The sequence below is a fragment of the Thunnus albacares genome, chromosome 2 (assembly GCF_914725855.1).
Source record: "Thunnus albacares chromosome 2, fThuAlb1.1, whole genome shotgun sequence".
NCBI classification, from domain to species: Eukaryota; Metazoa; Chordata; class Actinopteri; order Scombriformes; family Scombridae; genus Thunnus; species Thunnus albacares.
Genome location: NC_058107.1, coordinates 36,918,298 through 36,935,320, shown reverse-complemented (window position 1 = coordinate 36,935,320; position 17,023 = coordinate 36,918,298). Strand labels below are relative to the sequence as shown.

Here is a 17,023-nt window from a genome sequence, read left to right as displayed (position 1 = left end):
TCAGCTCTGTCAAAGTTTCCTTTAAACAACTTAACAATATTCCACAGCCACATGGTGCATCACTTGTGTAAACACATGTAGAAGTAGAAAATGAGACATTTGTGGTTTAATAAGCACACAAGAAACAGTTTGGAATGATTTACTGATCATCCAACAGCTAGCGTAAGTGTAGCCTCAGTGATGAACAAAGCACTCCAGAAGTCCCAATCTCAGTTGCACGAGGCACACACCTGTACTATGAACTAAACCAGCATCAGGTGACTCCTGAATGTAGGTGAACATGTGGCTAATGGTAGCATGCCGGCTAAGAACACACAACATGGGAATAAGATAATATTTGTCCTTCTCCGGAGCAGTCTGTCAGCTGAACACAGACCACACCGATATCAACCCTATATTAATCCCGGTGTAACACCGAAATCTGTGACCACCAAAATCTGTGACTGAAGAGAAAGTTGTTGCACTGGTTAGGTTTAGGCATGAGGAGTGAGATGGTTAGGTTAAGAATATCGGTCAGACTCAATCAGAGGCAGAGAAGGTGTGGGTCATTACAGAATGCGGTGGGGGGAAAAATGATGCAGCCTCTGCGGTCACAGATTTCGGTGTCACACTGGAAGGACAGCGTGCACATGGATCACCAAGTTTAAAAATAACAGAGCATTACTGGGGTTAGTAAGAGTAATACAATTACTGAATTTCAAATTGTAATTCCTTAAGGCTTTTACACACTGGGGGCTGTTTATTTTGAGGGCCCACATGGGGTGTTGAATATCCTGCTGTATGTTTTTTGAACTTATTTACTGTATCTACATTGATTGATCAGTTCCCGGTCTGTCTGTGAGCTCGCCTGTTTCAGGCAGGCAGGTACGCTTATTCGCTACAGTGGGCAGAGAAATAAAGCCCATGAATCAATACATAGATGTATCATGTATCCTATGCATCATTGCATTGTATTTATAAATACAAACACTGTGGATTTCTTCCCATGTAGCTGACATGCAAACTGTTTTAATTCAGTAAGTTTCTGCTTTCAGTCAGCCTGGTGAAAGCAGTTTGTCCAGCCGCTGTCCTCTCAGCTCCCCAGGAGCTGCAGGTGACAGACGGCTGCTTCTGCGGACAGAGATGCTGAACACAGGTCAGCGATCATCATCATCACTGGAAGATGATGATCAACATCATCCTGTGATGATGATCTTGTCCTCCTCCTCACTCAACACAAGTAGAGGAGAGCATTATACTTGTTCAATCCACACCGACTCCGACCTGAGTTCAGCGTCTCTGTCCACAGAAGCAGCCATCTGACTGCCTTCACCAGGCTGACTGACAGCAGAATGAGCTGTCGCAAATTCTTTCGCAAATTCGTGTCTCAAATTTGTATCGCTGCCAGTATGAATAGGTTTGATGCAAATTATTCGCAGGCGATTATTTTGGATTTCCATGATGTTTATTTGTTATGCCCCCAGTGTGTAAAGGCCTTTACACTGCTTGTTACTGAAAAATGAAATATTACTGTAAACTGCAGAACACACATACAGAGGGACAGACAGATCAATGCAGGTGTTAAAGTATGAACATGGTATTTTGTTATGAATCAGTGTTGACATGAATAGGTGTGTGAATGTTGTGGTTACATTTGGATGATGTCTGTAGAAGGTTGACATTGTGATGACCCCTAGTAACACAGTGACAAAGTCACTCTGCTCATTTAGAGAAAAGCTCGTAAATTAGGACATACTAATGTTGAACTACACATTTAAAACCTGACCACATCTGATTGTATTAAAAATGGATTTTTATCTACATCATTTATTCTTTATTCAGATTGAGTCACTGCTGGTTGTCAGAGACCAGCTGTGCTTCTCTGGCCTCAGCGCTGAAGTCCAACCCCTCCCATCTGAGAAAGCTGGAACTGAGTGACAATGAGCTGCAGGATTCAGGAGTGAAGATGCTGTGTGATTTTCTGGAGAGTCCACACTGTAGACTGGAGACTCTGAGGTCAGACACCATTTTTTACTTCTGTGCTGAGATTAATATGATAAGAAAGACCTGGTCACACCAAACTGCAGTCATAAAGCTCATATTATGCTGATCAACACTATCTTAACGATGAAGTCTATTTTCTTCCCCAGTTGTTTAGTCTATTCATTGTGTCAGAACAATGTTGAGCTGCAGCTTTAAAGCCTTCATATAATGAGAAAAATCTACACTGGATAATTAAACCTCTTAAACTCTGAATCTTTTAAACTCTTGATTTTTACATTCACTTTCATTCATCAAAAACACTGAATCTAACAGTAACAACTACTGTACAGTATGCGGTATTTTCTTGTTGTAACACTATTATGAAGCTATGCAGTGTTTATACTGACTGAAATATACAAACACAGGATGCTGTGAGTTTTTATTGGTGACACCATTCTATTAAATGTAACTATTGTAGATATATTGAACATAACTTTCTCCTCATTTCCCCCAAATCCATCCTTACATATTTGGTACATAGACTGTAAAAAAAAAAAAAAAAACTGATGTAGCCACTGTGATGTCACCCATTGGTTTGTGGACTCCTGTTTTGAAGCCTTGAGTTTGCATTTTGACTGTCGCCATCTTGGATTTTTGGAGCCAGAAGTGACCATATTTGGACGAGAGGGTGGAGCTGACCCTAACGTTAGCTGCTAGTTGCTAGCTTGATTAGCACAATGCATTTACAGTCTATGGTGATAATAAAACTGTGACAATGCAAATGCTAATTTTCACTAGAGAAAGGCTTAAAACAGGCTTAAGAATTATTAAAACAAAATGTACTTACTAGAAAAACTGAACATCCAATTCCTTAGAGGGTCTTTTAGTACAACCAAACATTGAACAAGACATTTTTAGGTGACCAAAATGTTACAAATAACTTTTAACTGAAACCACATTGAAATATGGACAGCTACAGCCACACCTTTACTCTGTGAGTCTGAGGTTATGTAATGGTTACGTGCCTAACCAATATTGTTGGCATGGTAGCAACCTATCAATCACAAGGTAGCCACACCCTAAATCATACTCTGCTTTATCATTTATTTTACTCTAAATGGGACCAGAATTTATAAAATGAACATCATGTCATATTGAAGCAGACTAGATACTAGCAATTGTGATCATATACTCGTTAGGAAAATGTTTACTGAGGTAAAATAAATCTAGTGAGAAGTTGGGTAATTTTCTCATAGACTTCCATACAATCTGAATTATTTTTGGAGCCAGTGAAGTCTCCCCCTGCTGGCCATTAGACAGAATGCAGGTTTAAGTCACATCCGCAATGGCTCCACTTTGCAGAGCCAGAACTACCCATTTTATTTGGTATCTTTGTAAACATGTGGATGTTGAGTAGAATCTGAAATAAATGTCAGTGTCTCTTACTTGTGTTTGGCTGCACAACATGATTTTGTATAGATGGAGTCACTGTTGGAGCTGGCAGAGTTTAAGAGGTGAAGTCACTCTGTCTTTCTGAAGTAGAAGCATGTTGTCTTTAATATTCATGAGAGTTCTTTTTCACTGTTTGTATTTGACAGTTTTTAACCTGCATTCAGTTGGGCACAGGTGTTTGGAGTTTCCATTTTGTAAACTTCTGCATTCTAAACCGTCTTCAGCTCTGAACAGATTATGAAACATTGAATGATTTCAAGCAGGAACTTTGTCTTCTTAAGTGACATAATTTATTCTTTATTCAGATTGAGTTTCTGCAGGTTGTCAGAGATCAGCTGTGCTTCTCTGGCCTCAGCTCTGAAGTCCAACCCCTCCCATCTGAGAGAGCTGGAGTTGAGTGACAACATCCTGCAGGATTCAGGAGTAAAGCTTCTGTGTGATTTTCTGGAGAGTCCACACTGTAGACTTGAGACTTTGGGGTCAGTTCATTGACTGTTACTATTGTTGATCTTATATATTTAACAACTGAACCTAATTTATGTACATCCAGGAAATTAATTTCCTTTGTTCCATATTTTCATGTTTTATTGTATAAAATTTAGTGTAGTTATAAAAGATGACTGATTCTTAAAAGAAACTAGACAACGTTCCCTGTTAGTTGTTAAAGTAAACTTACTGAAAGAAAAAGCTTTTTTAGGTTTATGAATAAAGTTTGTTTACTGATATTGATCCATCAGGTCACACACATACACACAGGGGGGCACAGAGAGATCAATGCAGGTGTTTAATTATGAACATGGTATTTTGCTATGAATCGGTGTTGACATGCATAGGTGTCTGAAAGTTGTGGTGACATTTCGATGATGTCTGTAGAAGGCTGACATAATGATCCATAATAAGGCAATGACATCATTGCTCATTTTAGAGAAAATCTCATTGATGAGGACATAGTACTGTGCACATTTAAAGCCTGAATACATCTAATTGGATTATAAATTGATTTTTATCTACATCATTTATTATTTACTCAGATTGAGTAGCTGCAGTTTGTCAGAGATCAGCTGTGCTTCTCTGGCCTCAGCTCTGAAGTCCAACCCCTTCCACCTGACAAAGCTGGATCTGCATGAAAACAAGCTGCAGGGTTCAAGAATTAAGCTGCTGCATGATTGTCTGGAGAGTCCACACTGTAGACTGGAGACTCTGAGGTCAGTAGTGAGTTGAAATCAGTCCATGCTGATGAGCCCATTTATTTGTCTCAGAGGTGATATTTGAATGACACAGCTAGCATCCAATCAAAGATCCAGTATGTCCAGGTAGGGTGAATAATTTCTTAGATTAGCTTTGAAGAGGAGAGGAGGAGAATGGAACAGAGCACTGAAGTCATATTTTCATTAACTGATTGGCATCAGCTGCTTCATTCATGCTTCACCATCATTGGTGGATTGGCTCATTCATCAGCTTCTTGGCCTACAGCTGACCAGTCACATCCTTTCAAATTCATACAGGTGTACAGCGATGCTATTATAACTTGATACTTTTCAATCATCACTCTCCACCACCCCAACATTCTCCATATTGCTGAAGTTTTTATTAAAGCTGATTTAACTAAGATTTAAGATTTAGATTTCATGTATGTTCATTAAGAGGGGATCATTTCTCCTGCTGAGACTCCCTCAAAAAGCAGAGCCTTTTTCTCCAACTCTTAACTGTATAGTCATTTGCTATAACTTGGGGTGTAAAAATTCACATTGCTGGACTATGTTTGTGCTTTGGGACACACCACAAGTCCAGATTACACCCCACTTCATGTAAATAGGTGGATTGGAAAGTCCAGATGATGATTAATAGCTTGGTAGTTGTGTGAATTCACCAGAGTTATCTTTAGTGAAGAGACAGTCTGATTATTTGAACCCTCATCATAAGACAGTCCAGCTAACTTCTGTGTCTGTATTTATTCCTACAGGGTCGATGACGGACAAAACAGCACTACATCTGACAGACATGAAGGATGTGAGTGTTGGGACTGTGACCAGTTCAAAGTGCGATGTGACATGACAAAATACACATCTAAAGACAACAGGTTGAGATTGTGTCTGTGGAACCCTGTGAAGTCTGTTTCACATTACAGAGGAATCCACCATGAATGTGTGTTTGCATGTATGTCATTTGTCAGCACAGCATCTTGCTGAATGACATCATGTTTCATTGCAGCAAAAGTTGAGCCAGGTTCAACTTTTTTGCTGGATAAGCCTGCGTTATGTTTCTGGAGCTCACTGTGTTGCTGGACTGCCTCCATTCCAGGGCTCCAGACTAACTTTTTTCACCACCGTCCCAAAAAACAAGTTTAACCATCCTGAAGTGAATGGAAAACCATCCCAAAATCAAATGTTGTTTCTTTACTTTGTAAAGCAAGACAGAGTTTGCCTGGGGCCTCCACATCACTTAATCAGCCCCTGTTCATGTATGAGTGTTTTAACAATTTACTTCAAAGATTAGAGATGCTGCTTTCAGTAACTGTAAACGTTTCCATGGTGATCTGTGCCATTCCAGTACAGTTTCATACGTTTGCACTAAGTCTGCCGCCTTCTGCAGTCTTGTTTCTGCTCCTCAGAACCCATGCAGTCTGGAAAGATTCTAGCATGCTGGGTGCACCAATTCCTCCAGCTTCTTTCTTGTATAATTGTAGAAATAGTTGTCATTAGTGTCTGTATATTTCTTATTATTACCCATTGTTATTTTGCTTAGTTTTGAGTCAATAATTCGTGGCTGACGAAAAATGAAACTGTCCACTGTGGAGCAGTGGCGAACCGCCATTTGAAGACATCACATTGCAGTCTGGGGAACTATAATAGACATTTTTAGAATTTTTTGGTATTTTCTTGTGCTTTTTTCTCATCTGACTGGTGGGAAAGATGATATGTTATCTCACTGCAAGAAAGTCTTCAGTTTGAATCTCTGTCATTTCTGTGTTGAGTTTGGATTTTTGCTTTTGTTCAAATGTCCAAAGACATAGTATGATAGTATGACAGTTTGTTCCACTGCAATAATAGAAATAATGGACTTAATGGACATGTAAATCCACGTTAACTTTGGTTTTGGGGTAAATTTTTTGTTCAAACTTGATCTTGACTGAAATATGACTGTGCTTGGACTGGAACGCTTTACAATATTTCTTTGCCATTTTTACTTTCTTGGAGGGTTTTCCAATAGAGTATAGTAGGAGATTTGAAAAAAGTACCTGTCCAGCCTTAAACTGGGACTTTGTGTTGCAGCTTTCTGTATGTTTTTTAGCCCACTGGGTCACAAGGATGTCCAGAAGTGAGTTTAACGTCTGCTGTCTTCTTCTTCACATCCAATTGCTCTAATCTCCTACCAGATCCTTCTACATTCAACACAACCCTTGATGTGTTTGAGGACAACAGAGAGGATCAGCTGAATCTGACTGAGATAGGTTACTGGCAGGTAGAATCGATACAAATATTCATTTTTCACTTTAACATTAATTTGTTATTGATCAGATTCGGGTTCCTCCATAGGTAATACTCCTTATCTCTACACTCCAAACAAGATTTCCTGTCATCTGTATTATCTTCAAGCCCTCTTTTCCTCTCTTCTCATCCTCTGTTCCTTTCTCCTCCATCAGAAACTCCTTTTAATTCATTTCTACCTCATTTGTGTAAATAGTACTGAGGCAATGAGGATCCTGTTAGCTGTACAACTGTGAGAGCGAGGTGGTCAGTTCTTGTAACTAATGTTGTCACTTTCTACATCTTAGGACTTCAAACCCAAAGTGCAGACTGAGTCTGCAAACATTTCATACAGGTAACCCAAACATAAGATGCATCAACCTTCAACCTCATCAGCTCCTTTCAGTGATGATGCTTCACCTCCTTTCAGACTGTTCCACTCTGTTCAGTAGTTTAACTCATTTTAGTGCTCAGACCCAACTGTCGAGTGAACTCCTTTCAGTGATAACACTTCACTTTGAACACTTTTCATACTCTTCATACTTCTGCAGCTGCTGCCTCACTCATATCTTGTCCAGCAGTTCAGTTTGGTCTCCAGCTTTTTAAGCACTGCAGCTCTTCAGCAAATTCATTCTTTAGTTTTTATTCATTCAAACCAGATGGATGAGCTTGTGTTTGTGTTGTATAATCAGCTCCTCTGTGTCCTACAGTTTCAGGTGTCCTGGTCCAGGTGTATTCCGGTGTACTTTGACTGGACTGGTGTTTGTTACGGTTCAGGAGGCGGAGCTGCTGTACTGGACTGTCCAATGGGATGAGAGCCTCCTACAACCAGCTGGCAAGATGGCTGCAGGGCCACTGTTCAACATCCAGAATCTTGACGGTGCTGTCAGTCAGCTCCACCTGCCACACTGTGAAACCATGGATGGTAAGCTGATTATTGTGTTTTGTGAGTTTTATTAAAACAAGGATATGGTTCCTGTTAATGCCCCCTACAGGCTGCAGAGTTCACTACAGCCACAAGATGAACAAACACACTGATTTATCAGTTCTTAGATTCTTGCCAGCAGTGGAGCTAAAAATTGTGGCAAAAAGGGGATAAGGAAAAAAGAGCAGCATAGCCCATTAACCTCTAGAAGGAAAGGAGAGGTAAGTGGGGTAGGAGGGTAGATAAATGAGTCACACCTGTGAGCCAGGGGTAAGGGAAAAACTGACAAAAGCATCATGGAGAGCAGAGAGGAGGGGGAGTGAGAGATTACCAAAAATCTTAATCCAGTTTTTGGACTACCTACCTCACACTCATTCACACACACAACTCACCACAATCAGAAACTATTTAAGTGACTTCTGAATTGTGAAATGTGATTCATTTCTGTTTCTTAAATGGATATGGGGTATATACTGTATATTGTTTGGACCTACCTACGTGGGCAAAAGATTTGATTTGGGAGTTTGATTGAAAGACTTTGAGTTAGACTTATACTCTTATTTAATTGGAATGCTTTGACTGTTTTGACTATCATTTGATTCCAATAATATTTAATTGATGAAGATGCTTTGGTAAATTGTGTTTTTGTTTTTTTTTCTCATTTGGTATACTTTTGTAGCTAGGGTAATAGGCTAACTGAGATATCTCACTAAGTTGCATATGTGTGTATATATTACATTTTTTGTCTAAGAAGTGTAACAGGATTGGGATTTATTTATTATTAACCATTTCATTCCCCTATGCTACAACATGTAAATAAAGATTTTCCTGAGGGTGGTGCTAAGAAAATTAAACGGTTAATCATCTGGGGAGCATGAATGTGTTCAGGGAAATATGATATTATATAGTCTAATCTTTCACCTGATGATGGCACTAATGAAAAGCACTGAGATCCTCTGGAGATATGAATAACCACAGCAGATTTTACTTTCTACAGATGCTGTGTACCCTTGTATTTTGACAGTTAAGACTGGAATTTTATGTAACTTCAGAAAGAAATTACATTTTGAAGCAACAGTCTGTAACTTACCCAGAAATTAGTTTATTTTAATACCTTTTCTTTAACAAGGGTCCTTAGCATGAGGGGTTGGGACAGAAATAGAGATAAAAAACATTCAAAGAATTGGTCCTTTTTCACAGCACTAGTCCACATTTAGAGTTGTAGTGGTATAAGGGAAACAGAACAACCAAACACCACACCAACCAATACTGACAGTTGTGTTGAATAAACTGCCCGACATGGGAAACTTTTTAATTCTTTACTGACCAGACTGAGCATCAAATGAGCATTGACATTATAATAAGGATGTTCTTAGTAAAATAAATCTGTTTTCACAGCTCCACTCTCTGAAGGTGTGCTGTCTGTCGTCCACATCACTGGTGATGGAATGAGCATCCTTGAGCCGCTGGAGATTACAGACACTCATGTGGTTGTGAATGTCCCTCACTTCTCTCTCTTTGGCCTGGTCTGGGATTGTATTAAGAGGTTTCTGAACATCACAATGCCAGTTAGTGGCCAAGTTCTGCTGTTTCTGCGACCACCAAACCCCAAAACACAGAGGCAGTATCTCGAGGTGTTTCTCCTGCCGAGGAACATCCCTCTGCAAGAGGTAAAACTTTATGTTGTTATGTTCCAGCTCCACTTTCGGTCCAAACTTGTCTGATCATTCTTAAAGCTGCTAATAGGAACTGAATATAGTCAATATATATTGTAAATGTTTACACAGACAGTCATCATACATCATTGAATGGTAATAAATGCAACAAAACTGTTTGATGACAATAAAACACTGTGTCTTCGATATTGTATCATGTTTCAAGAGTGACCTGGCCAAGAGTAAAGCATAAACACTGTACAATAAACACAACAGTTGTTGCTTATCTGCCTACAAATGCGCTGATGCTGATAATATATGTGCTGAGAGAAAGTTGCATTCTACTGAAGATAAACCACTCTTGTAAAAATGTTCTGGTGTCTCTTCAGGTGATTGCACAACAGCAAAATACTGACTACATCAAGGCCCCTCCCAAATGTACACTCATCAAAGATCAAAGTTACAGCGTTCTCTGTCCTGAGGCCTTTAAAATACAGCCTAAAGTGAGTATTTCAAATAGTTTGTAATACCTGATAAAACTCTTTAACAAAATCCATGAAACTGCTGTTGTTACCTTTATTTCACTTTGGATACTTGCATTTCAGAAAGCAGATTTTGACCTGGAGTTTGGACCAAATTACTACCACACGTTTGAGGTCGGCCTGCCTACAAGCACAGACGAAGTGAATATAAAGGTCCAGGACCAAAGCAATATAGAGGTCTGGGAGCATGCAGTGGATCTAACTGGTATTGGCTTCATCCTCCTGCAGTAACACTCCTCCTGATAGTTGATTAGAATAGTTATTGATGTATCTATGGTGCCTTTATTTTTCTTCTGCCTCAGGTCATTTAGTCCACTTTTTTACTCAGATTTGAGGGATCTTATTGGCCAGTGTTTGTTAAACGTATAAGAAATGTTTTGTAAAACTTTAACTCACAAACAATTCTGGTAACATTTTATAATACAGTCCGCACTTTAGTTTAATCGATTGTATGAATCAGTACTTACTGGTGCTGGTACTTGCATGTAGGTAAAGTGGAAGAAAACAAGACTATGCAGAACAAGTGAGCAACTGGGTATTTTCTAGGAAATGAGAAATAAATTATACTCTGAAACTGAGGTTTGGAAAACATTGTGTTAAAAACTCATATTCTGTGGTAATTATGGTATGTAGGTAATATGTTATTTTACAGGACCTTTAATTTTAAATTTATTTCCTAGAAATGTGAGTAATTTGCAGGTATGTAATGGTTTTGTGTTTTACAGAAAGGGTGGTGCAATTTGGTGTTGAAAAAACTGAAAAAAAGTGTTAGTTTCTTTAGTTGATTTAGTGCCGACTCATTATATTTGGGTTCATACGTAGTTCTTCATTTCAAAAAGCGCTTGATAAATTAGACTCAGATTCAATAGAAATATACTCAGAAAATATGTTCAAGAATATATATAAACAGAAAATATCAGTTTTCAGTGTGTCGTTTTGTGTGTGAAACAATATATTAGCATTTTTGTTTTTTTCAGTAATTTTCTAAAAGTAGCTGCTGTATAACTTCAATCCGAGGACATTTCTTTGAAAGGGTTATGTAATCTGGTACTATAAAGGAAATATACCTGTTAAAGAGATTTTAAGAAACAACCTTATATATAGTTTGATACACATGACTACACACTGAAAACAAAAAATAAAAAATTGTCAAGAGCCTAATTTATAAAGAATTTTTACAAATTAACAACTACGTATGAACCCAAATATGAGTGGATACTTGCCAACTAAACTAACCAGTTTTTCTTATAATTTGCACCAAATTGCACCACCTTTTCTGTAAAATGTCCTAAAAATTAACCATTAGGTACCTGCAAATTACTCAGAAAAATTCCAAGAAATTAGTATAGAACTATACATACTTTACTACCTGTAAAGTAAAGCATTGACAGCATTTTTTTCACAGCTACGCTACGCTGCCTGTGGAAATACAGAGGGTCACCCCATTATTATTGTGTATGGAATAAGGACAGGTTAAGAACAGCATATAGGGTAGAAAACAAACTTACCTTTCTCAAGTGCAAAGCTAGTGAAGGTTCTATTATCATCTGAGGTAATAAAGTAAAGTAATAATACAACATAAATATGTTATACAGTTCAATGAAAAAGTTTTCTTTCCCTCTGTATTATTTCTTCTATTTTTGTATATATCTCAAACTAAATTGTTTCAGACCTTAAATAATGATAAATAATAGTAAAACAAAGGCAACGTGAGTAACTACAAAGTGTAGTTTTAATGATAACATTTTTGCTTCAATAAATCAAATTATCCAACACCTGTATCACCCATGTGAAAAAGTTAGTAAAGTTAGTAGCTGATTGTACCACCTTTAGCAGCAACAACTGCAACCAAATGCTTCTGATAACTGGAGATCAGTCTTTCACATTGCTGTGGTGGGATTTTTGGCCCACTCTCCTTTGCAGAACTGCTTTAATTTAACCACATTGGTTTCAAGTCAGGACTTTGACCAGGCCACTTCAAAACCTTAATTTTATTTATTTTGTGCAATTCAGAGGTAGAATTGCTCTTATGCTTCGGATTATTGTCTTGCTGCATAACCCAGTTGCACTTGAGCTGGAAATCACAGACTGATGACGAGACATTCTCCGTCAGGATTTTCTGGTAGAGAGCAGATTTCATATTTCTCTCATTTATGGTTTTCGGTCAGTGTCTTTTTAACAGTAAAGTCATGAACACCGAACTTGATTGATGTGAGAGAGGCCTGCAGATCCTTGGATGTTGTCCTCAGCTCTTGTGTGAGTTTTTGGGTGAGTCGTTGCAGCTATTGGAGGAATTTTGGAATGTCAGCCACTCCAGGGAAGGTTCACTGCTGTGCCAAGTTTTCTCCATTTGAAGATAATGGTTCTCATTGTGGTTCTTTGGAGTCCCACAGCCTTAGAAATGGCTTTGTAACCCTTCTCAGACAGATGTATTTTAATCACCTTCTTCCTCATCTCTTCTGGCATGGTGCACTGCTTATTGTGACCTTTTAACCAACTTCACATTTCTGAAAAAGTTTTATTTATTTTTATTTTATTTTTTTATTATCATTTAGGGAATCAACTACATCATATCATCATCAACTATATTTTGTGTGTACTCAGGTTGCCTTCGTTTTGAGATATATACAAAAATAGAAGAAATAAGGAGGGGGGCAAATACTTTTTCACAGCACTGTATGTTATGAATACATGTGGAACTGAGGAATCTAGTAATTATTAGTTTAATTCTAAAAATTACACAGTAAAAATTAGATGAAGGCTGTAATATCAAGTGTTGTTGTTCTTTTTACATTGGTAGAACAAGTTTGTGAACACAATGTTTCTCAAACCTCAGTTTTGTCTCCCAGCACTGTACCATAGATAATCAGTATTTACAAAAATACTCAGATTATAATTTATTTCTCCTTTCCTCTAAAATGCCTAATTATTAACCCCTTGTTCTCCATAGTCTTATTTTCTTCCACTTCTTCCTCCAGTAGGAACTGGAAAGTATTTTATTCGTACCTCTTCATACAATGAAATTACACTGTAAATCAGAGGCTGTGTTATAAAATGTTTAAACATAACTGCAGGTTATTGAACTAAACCCTTCCTCTTGTCCCTTAGATCCTGCTGTAAGAAGAGTGGATCTAGTGAGGACTCAGAGCCTCTCACCAAGTGCGAGGTTGTGCTCAGTTCGGTTACAGTTTATTAATGGAGTCTCTGATCATATTCTAAACCAGCTGCTGGATCAACTTTTGCAACAAGGCGTTATCATTGAAGAAGAAATGGAGTCAGCCAGAACAAAATCCAAGGCTGACAAGGCTCGATATGTGATTGACACGGTGAGAAAAAAAGGAGAAGATGCCAGTTCATTTTTGATTGATGACTTGTGCAAGTTGGATGCACACTTTTCCAAATCCCTGAAGTTGAGCTGAAGTAGGAATGAGACTCAGAATATGGGTTACCAAAACAACAACAATGGAGATATCTCCAACTTAAAGGTTCACCTTAAAGTGTTGTGAGCTACTCTACAGTTCCAGCAAATGACACCACTGTCTCCCATATCATGTCACAGCTCTCACATATGCACTGAGAGGAGATGAATATGTATAACATGAAGAGAAAGGCCTGTGATCCTTAGTAACTCAAAAAAGATCTCATTTATTGTAAGATAATCTTTAGAATGTGTTGGACACTAAGTTCCACAGGGCGAAGCTGAGGGATCACTGACTGCGGAGGGCACTCTGTTTCACATCCTGTGAGCTGCCCCAAAGGTCAAGACTTCTGCTATCAGGTATATATAAAACACTGAGAGGGTAGTAGGTCATGACACACAGTTCTGCCCAAGGTTCTACGCATTCAGAAACCCCTCTCCAACTAAAGATCTGTCTACTACTGGTTTCAGACTGAATCAGATGCTGAAGAAAGTGTGGCACAAGAGGAGAATCTAGTTTGACCCTGACGAAGGCCACAAGCCGAAACATGTTAGTCTCAAAATAAAGCCTTTCTTTATACTACAAGTGATGGTGGTGTCTTGACCATGACTGTCCTATTCAAATTGGATGCTGAAGAACTGAAAGATGCTATTAAATTTTATATTAAATTCTGTGAAGACACTGTGTCCGGAACTAAAACTGAAAATGTTCCCAAAATAAGTCCTGGCTATCAAAAGAGCTGAAAAGCTCTCTCTGTACTGTATTTAAGAAGTCCTTCAAAGAGCAATCATTATTCTTAATTCTGAAAAGTGACTAACGAGATTTAAGCCACAGATGTGAACTTTTTTCAATGTTTTAATATTTGTTTTAATGTGTAATATGACCTTGTCTCTTTGTTATACTGACTGTCACTGTCTCTTTCTTGAATCATAGTAGTGCATCTTCATGTTTTGCCAAAGATCATTTTCCACCCTGGTGGACGATAAAGATTATATTCTAAAATAATAGAAAGATACTTCTTGACATCATAGATGTGTTACTCGTTATATGCCTCCTTTTGATTTGTGTTTTTGTTTTGTATTGTACAGTATACATATCTATATATTTCTAATGTGCTTAAAGCTGGATAAATGTCATGGCAGCTGGAAAGAAAATATAAGTTCCCAAACAAAAAAAACTTGAAAAATCTACTTCTGCAGGAAGAATATTCCAGCCTGTTTCCAATAGAAATTATCTTGTCTGTTGAGTGTCTATAACTTGAAACAAGAAAGAAGACAGCAGGTGTTGTCACTTGTTTTACAAAAACAAGACTTTAAGGAGTCGATTACAAACAGAAATGCTGAAACAGAATAATCCTTCTTATCTGAGACCTCAGTGCAGCATTTGATACAATCGACCACAGAATTTTAATGGACAGATTTGGGAAATGGGTGGGTCTTTCTGACCACGTTTTAGCTTGGTTTCAATCTAACTTAACTGGTAGACAGTTTTTATCAGCCTGCATGCTTATGTATCAGAGAACTCATGGTATTGAATATGGTATTCCTCAAGGAAGTATTCTTGGCCCAGTTTTATTTTCATTATATATGCTCCCACTGGGAAACATTATTAACCATCACCATGTCAATTACCATTTTTATGCTGACGACACACAATTGTACATCTCTTTATCAGCAAATGACCCCAGTGCACTGCATGTTCTCATTGACTGTCTCACTGACATTAATGTATGGATGAGAAAAAACATTTTAAAATTAACTGAAAAAACCCTGAAATTATTTTAACAGGATCCAAAGCAGCAAGAGAAACACTATACTCAATGCTTGGTGGTCTTAGCAAACAGATTACAAACTCACACATCACAAACTTGGGAGTGATTTTAGACTGTGATTTAATTTTAATTTTAATTTTAACAAGGTCATTAAAACCTCATTTTTTCATCTCAGAAATATTGCCAAAGTAAAACCTTTTTTAAATCAGAGAGTTGCTGAAATGCTTATTCACGCTTTTATTACTAGCCATTTGGACTACTGTAATTCCCTTTTTTCTGGATTACCTAAAAAGTCTATAAGAAAACTACTGATTTTAAAATTCTTTAACTTTTTTTTATAAAGCTTTAAATGACCTTGCTCCCACCTACATCAGAGAATTTCTTTCATTTTATGTACCAGCCAGATCACTAAGGTCCTCCACCACTTTAAATGTTTCTTATGTGTCCCATAAAAGTACCGGTGAGGCTGCCTTCTGTTTTTATGCCCCTAAACTGTGGAACACACTGCCCCTGATATTGGAACAGCAGCTCTCTCTTTGTTTTTAAAAGGCAATTAAAGACCTATCCTCTTAATCTGGCTTTTAACTTTTAATTTTAATTCGGAGTAATGTTATAAATTTTAGCTTTTGTTTTAAGTTTTAATCATTGGTTTCTGTCATTTTATCAATGGTGTTTTGGGTTGTTGTTTTTTTTTACATTTATTCTATTTTATTCTATTTTCAAAACTTCATTGTTTTATTGTTGTCATTTTTACAAAGTAAAGTTATTTATTGTTTTCTATTTGCCTTTTATTTAATTTTGTTTGCCTGTGTTTTAATCCTGCTATGTGAAGCACTTTGGGTTGCATGTTTGTATGAAAGGTGTTATATAAATAAAGTTGAGTCATTATTATTATTATTACTATGAAAATTATTTAATTGTCAGGTGGTCTGGTTTCGTCTCTTTGTGGACATTAGGGTTGGAGTGTTTGACTTCATCTATGGATACAGAACACGAAATGGAAAATTATGATAGAATGAGGAAGCCTGTTTGTGACTGTAGCAAATTTATCAGTAACCTCAATTAACTTCTCTGCTCATATTGCTCACAAACTGTAATGTTCTGAGCGATTTTAGATGGTGATTAGCAGGACTTTAGAAGATTGGAAGGCTGAATTCAGACCAAATCAGGCGGTGCGGCAAAAACGCCAGTACTCCCATTCATTTGAATGGGGGTAGTGCGTTGGGGGGGCGGTAGTCTGATCGACGGCTGTAGCAATCACAGCCGTCGATCAGACTGATCAGAGCTTTACAATCCAGCCATGAAAGAGGGAAAAGATGTTAGGAGGAGGAGGAGACATTGCTTTTCGTTTGATGACGTTACAAGTAAAGTTAGACTTTGCTGTCGGATACTCGACTCGTTTTTAAAAAGAGGAGAGAGAGAGAGAGAGCACCTGTGGCCGAGCGAGCCAGGGAGTGGATGAAGAGAGGGAGCAGTGGCAGTGAGAAAGCCTGTGAATAAGATCAATAAAACGTTATTTTTTGATTGTTTCACAGCGGTTACGTTCTAGAGCAAGAACACTCCCACACAACTCCAACGCGTGGCTGCGGGTGTGGGGCCACATGTGGCGAGAAAGTTGAACCAGAATCAACTTTCGGAGAAACGAAACCCGACTTCACGCTGCGGAGGCCAATTACGGCCGACATTCAGACTGATCAGAGCTGTACAACCCTGCCACGAAGGAGGACTAGACGTTACAAGGAAGAGGGGATGTGATTTCTCTTAGTTTCAATGATTTCATAATGTTAAATGTAAATTAAGACTTTGCTGACGGCTTCCTGAAAAAGACGA

The 17,023-nt window shown here is 38.0% G+C and overlaps 1 protein-coding gene across 1 annotated transcript in view; it reads left to right on the top strand.

The window, feature by feature from the left end:
• LOC122968350 (NACHT, LRR and PYD domains-containing protein 12-like) overlaps nucleotides 1-14,424 on the top strand; it is a 28,590-nt gene extending 14,166 nt beyond the window's left edge. Inside the window, exons 9-19 of the mRNA XM_044333513.1 lie at nucleotides 1,822-1,995; nucleotides 3,720-3,893; nucleotides 4,446-4,619; nucleotides 5,378-5,424; nucleotides 6,791-6,876; nucleotides 7,190-7,236; nucleotides 7,592-7,806; nucleotides 9,205-9,476; nucleotides 9,851-9,964; nucleotides 10,067-10,208; nucleotides 13,112-14,424. Of these exons, the coding sequence (XP_044189448.1) occupies nucleotides 1,822-1,995; nucleotides 3,720-3,893; nucleotides 4,446-4,619; nucleotides 5,378-5,424; nucleotides 6,791-6,876; nucleotides 7,190-7,236; nucleotides 7,592-7,806; nucleotides 9,205-9,476; nucleotides 9,851-9,964; nucleotides 10,067-10,208; nucleotides 13,112-13,422 (1,756 nt within the window). The 3' untranslated portion in view covers nucleotides 13,423-14,424. The remainder of the gene's footprint in view (nucleotides 1-1,821; nucleotides 1,996-3,719; nucleotides 3,894-4,445; nucleotides 4,620-5,377; nucleotides 5,425-6,790; nucleotides 6,877-7,189; nucleotides 7,237-7,591; nucleotides 7,807-9,204; nucleotides 9,477-9,850; nucleotides 9,965-10,066; nucleotides 10,209-13,111) is intronic.
• The last annotated feature ends 2,599 nt before the right edge of the window (nucleotides 14,425-17,023 follow it).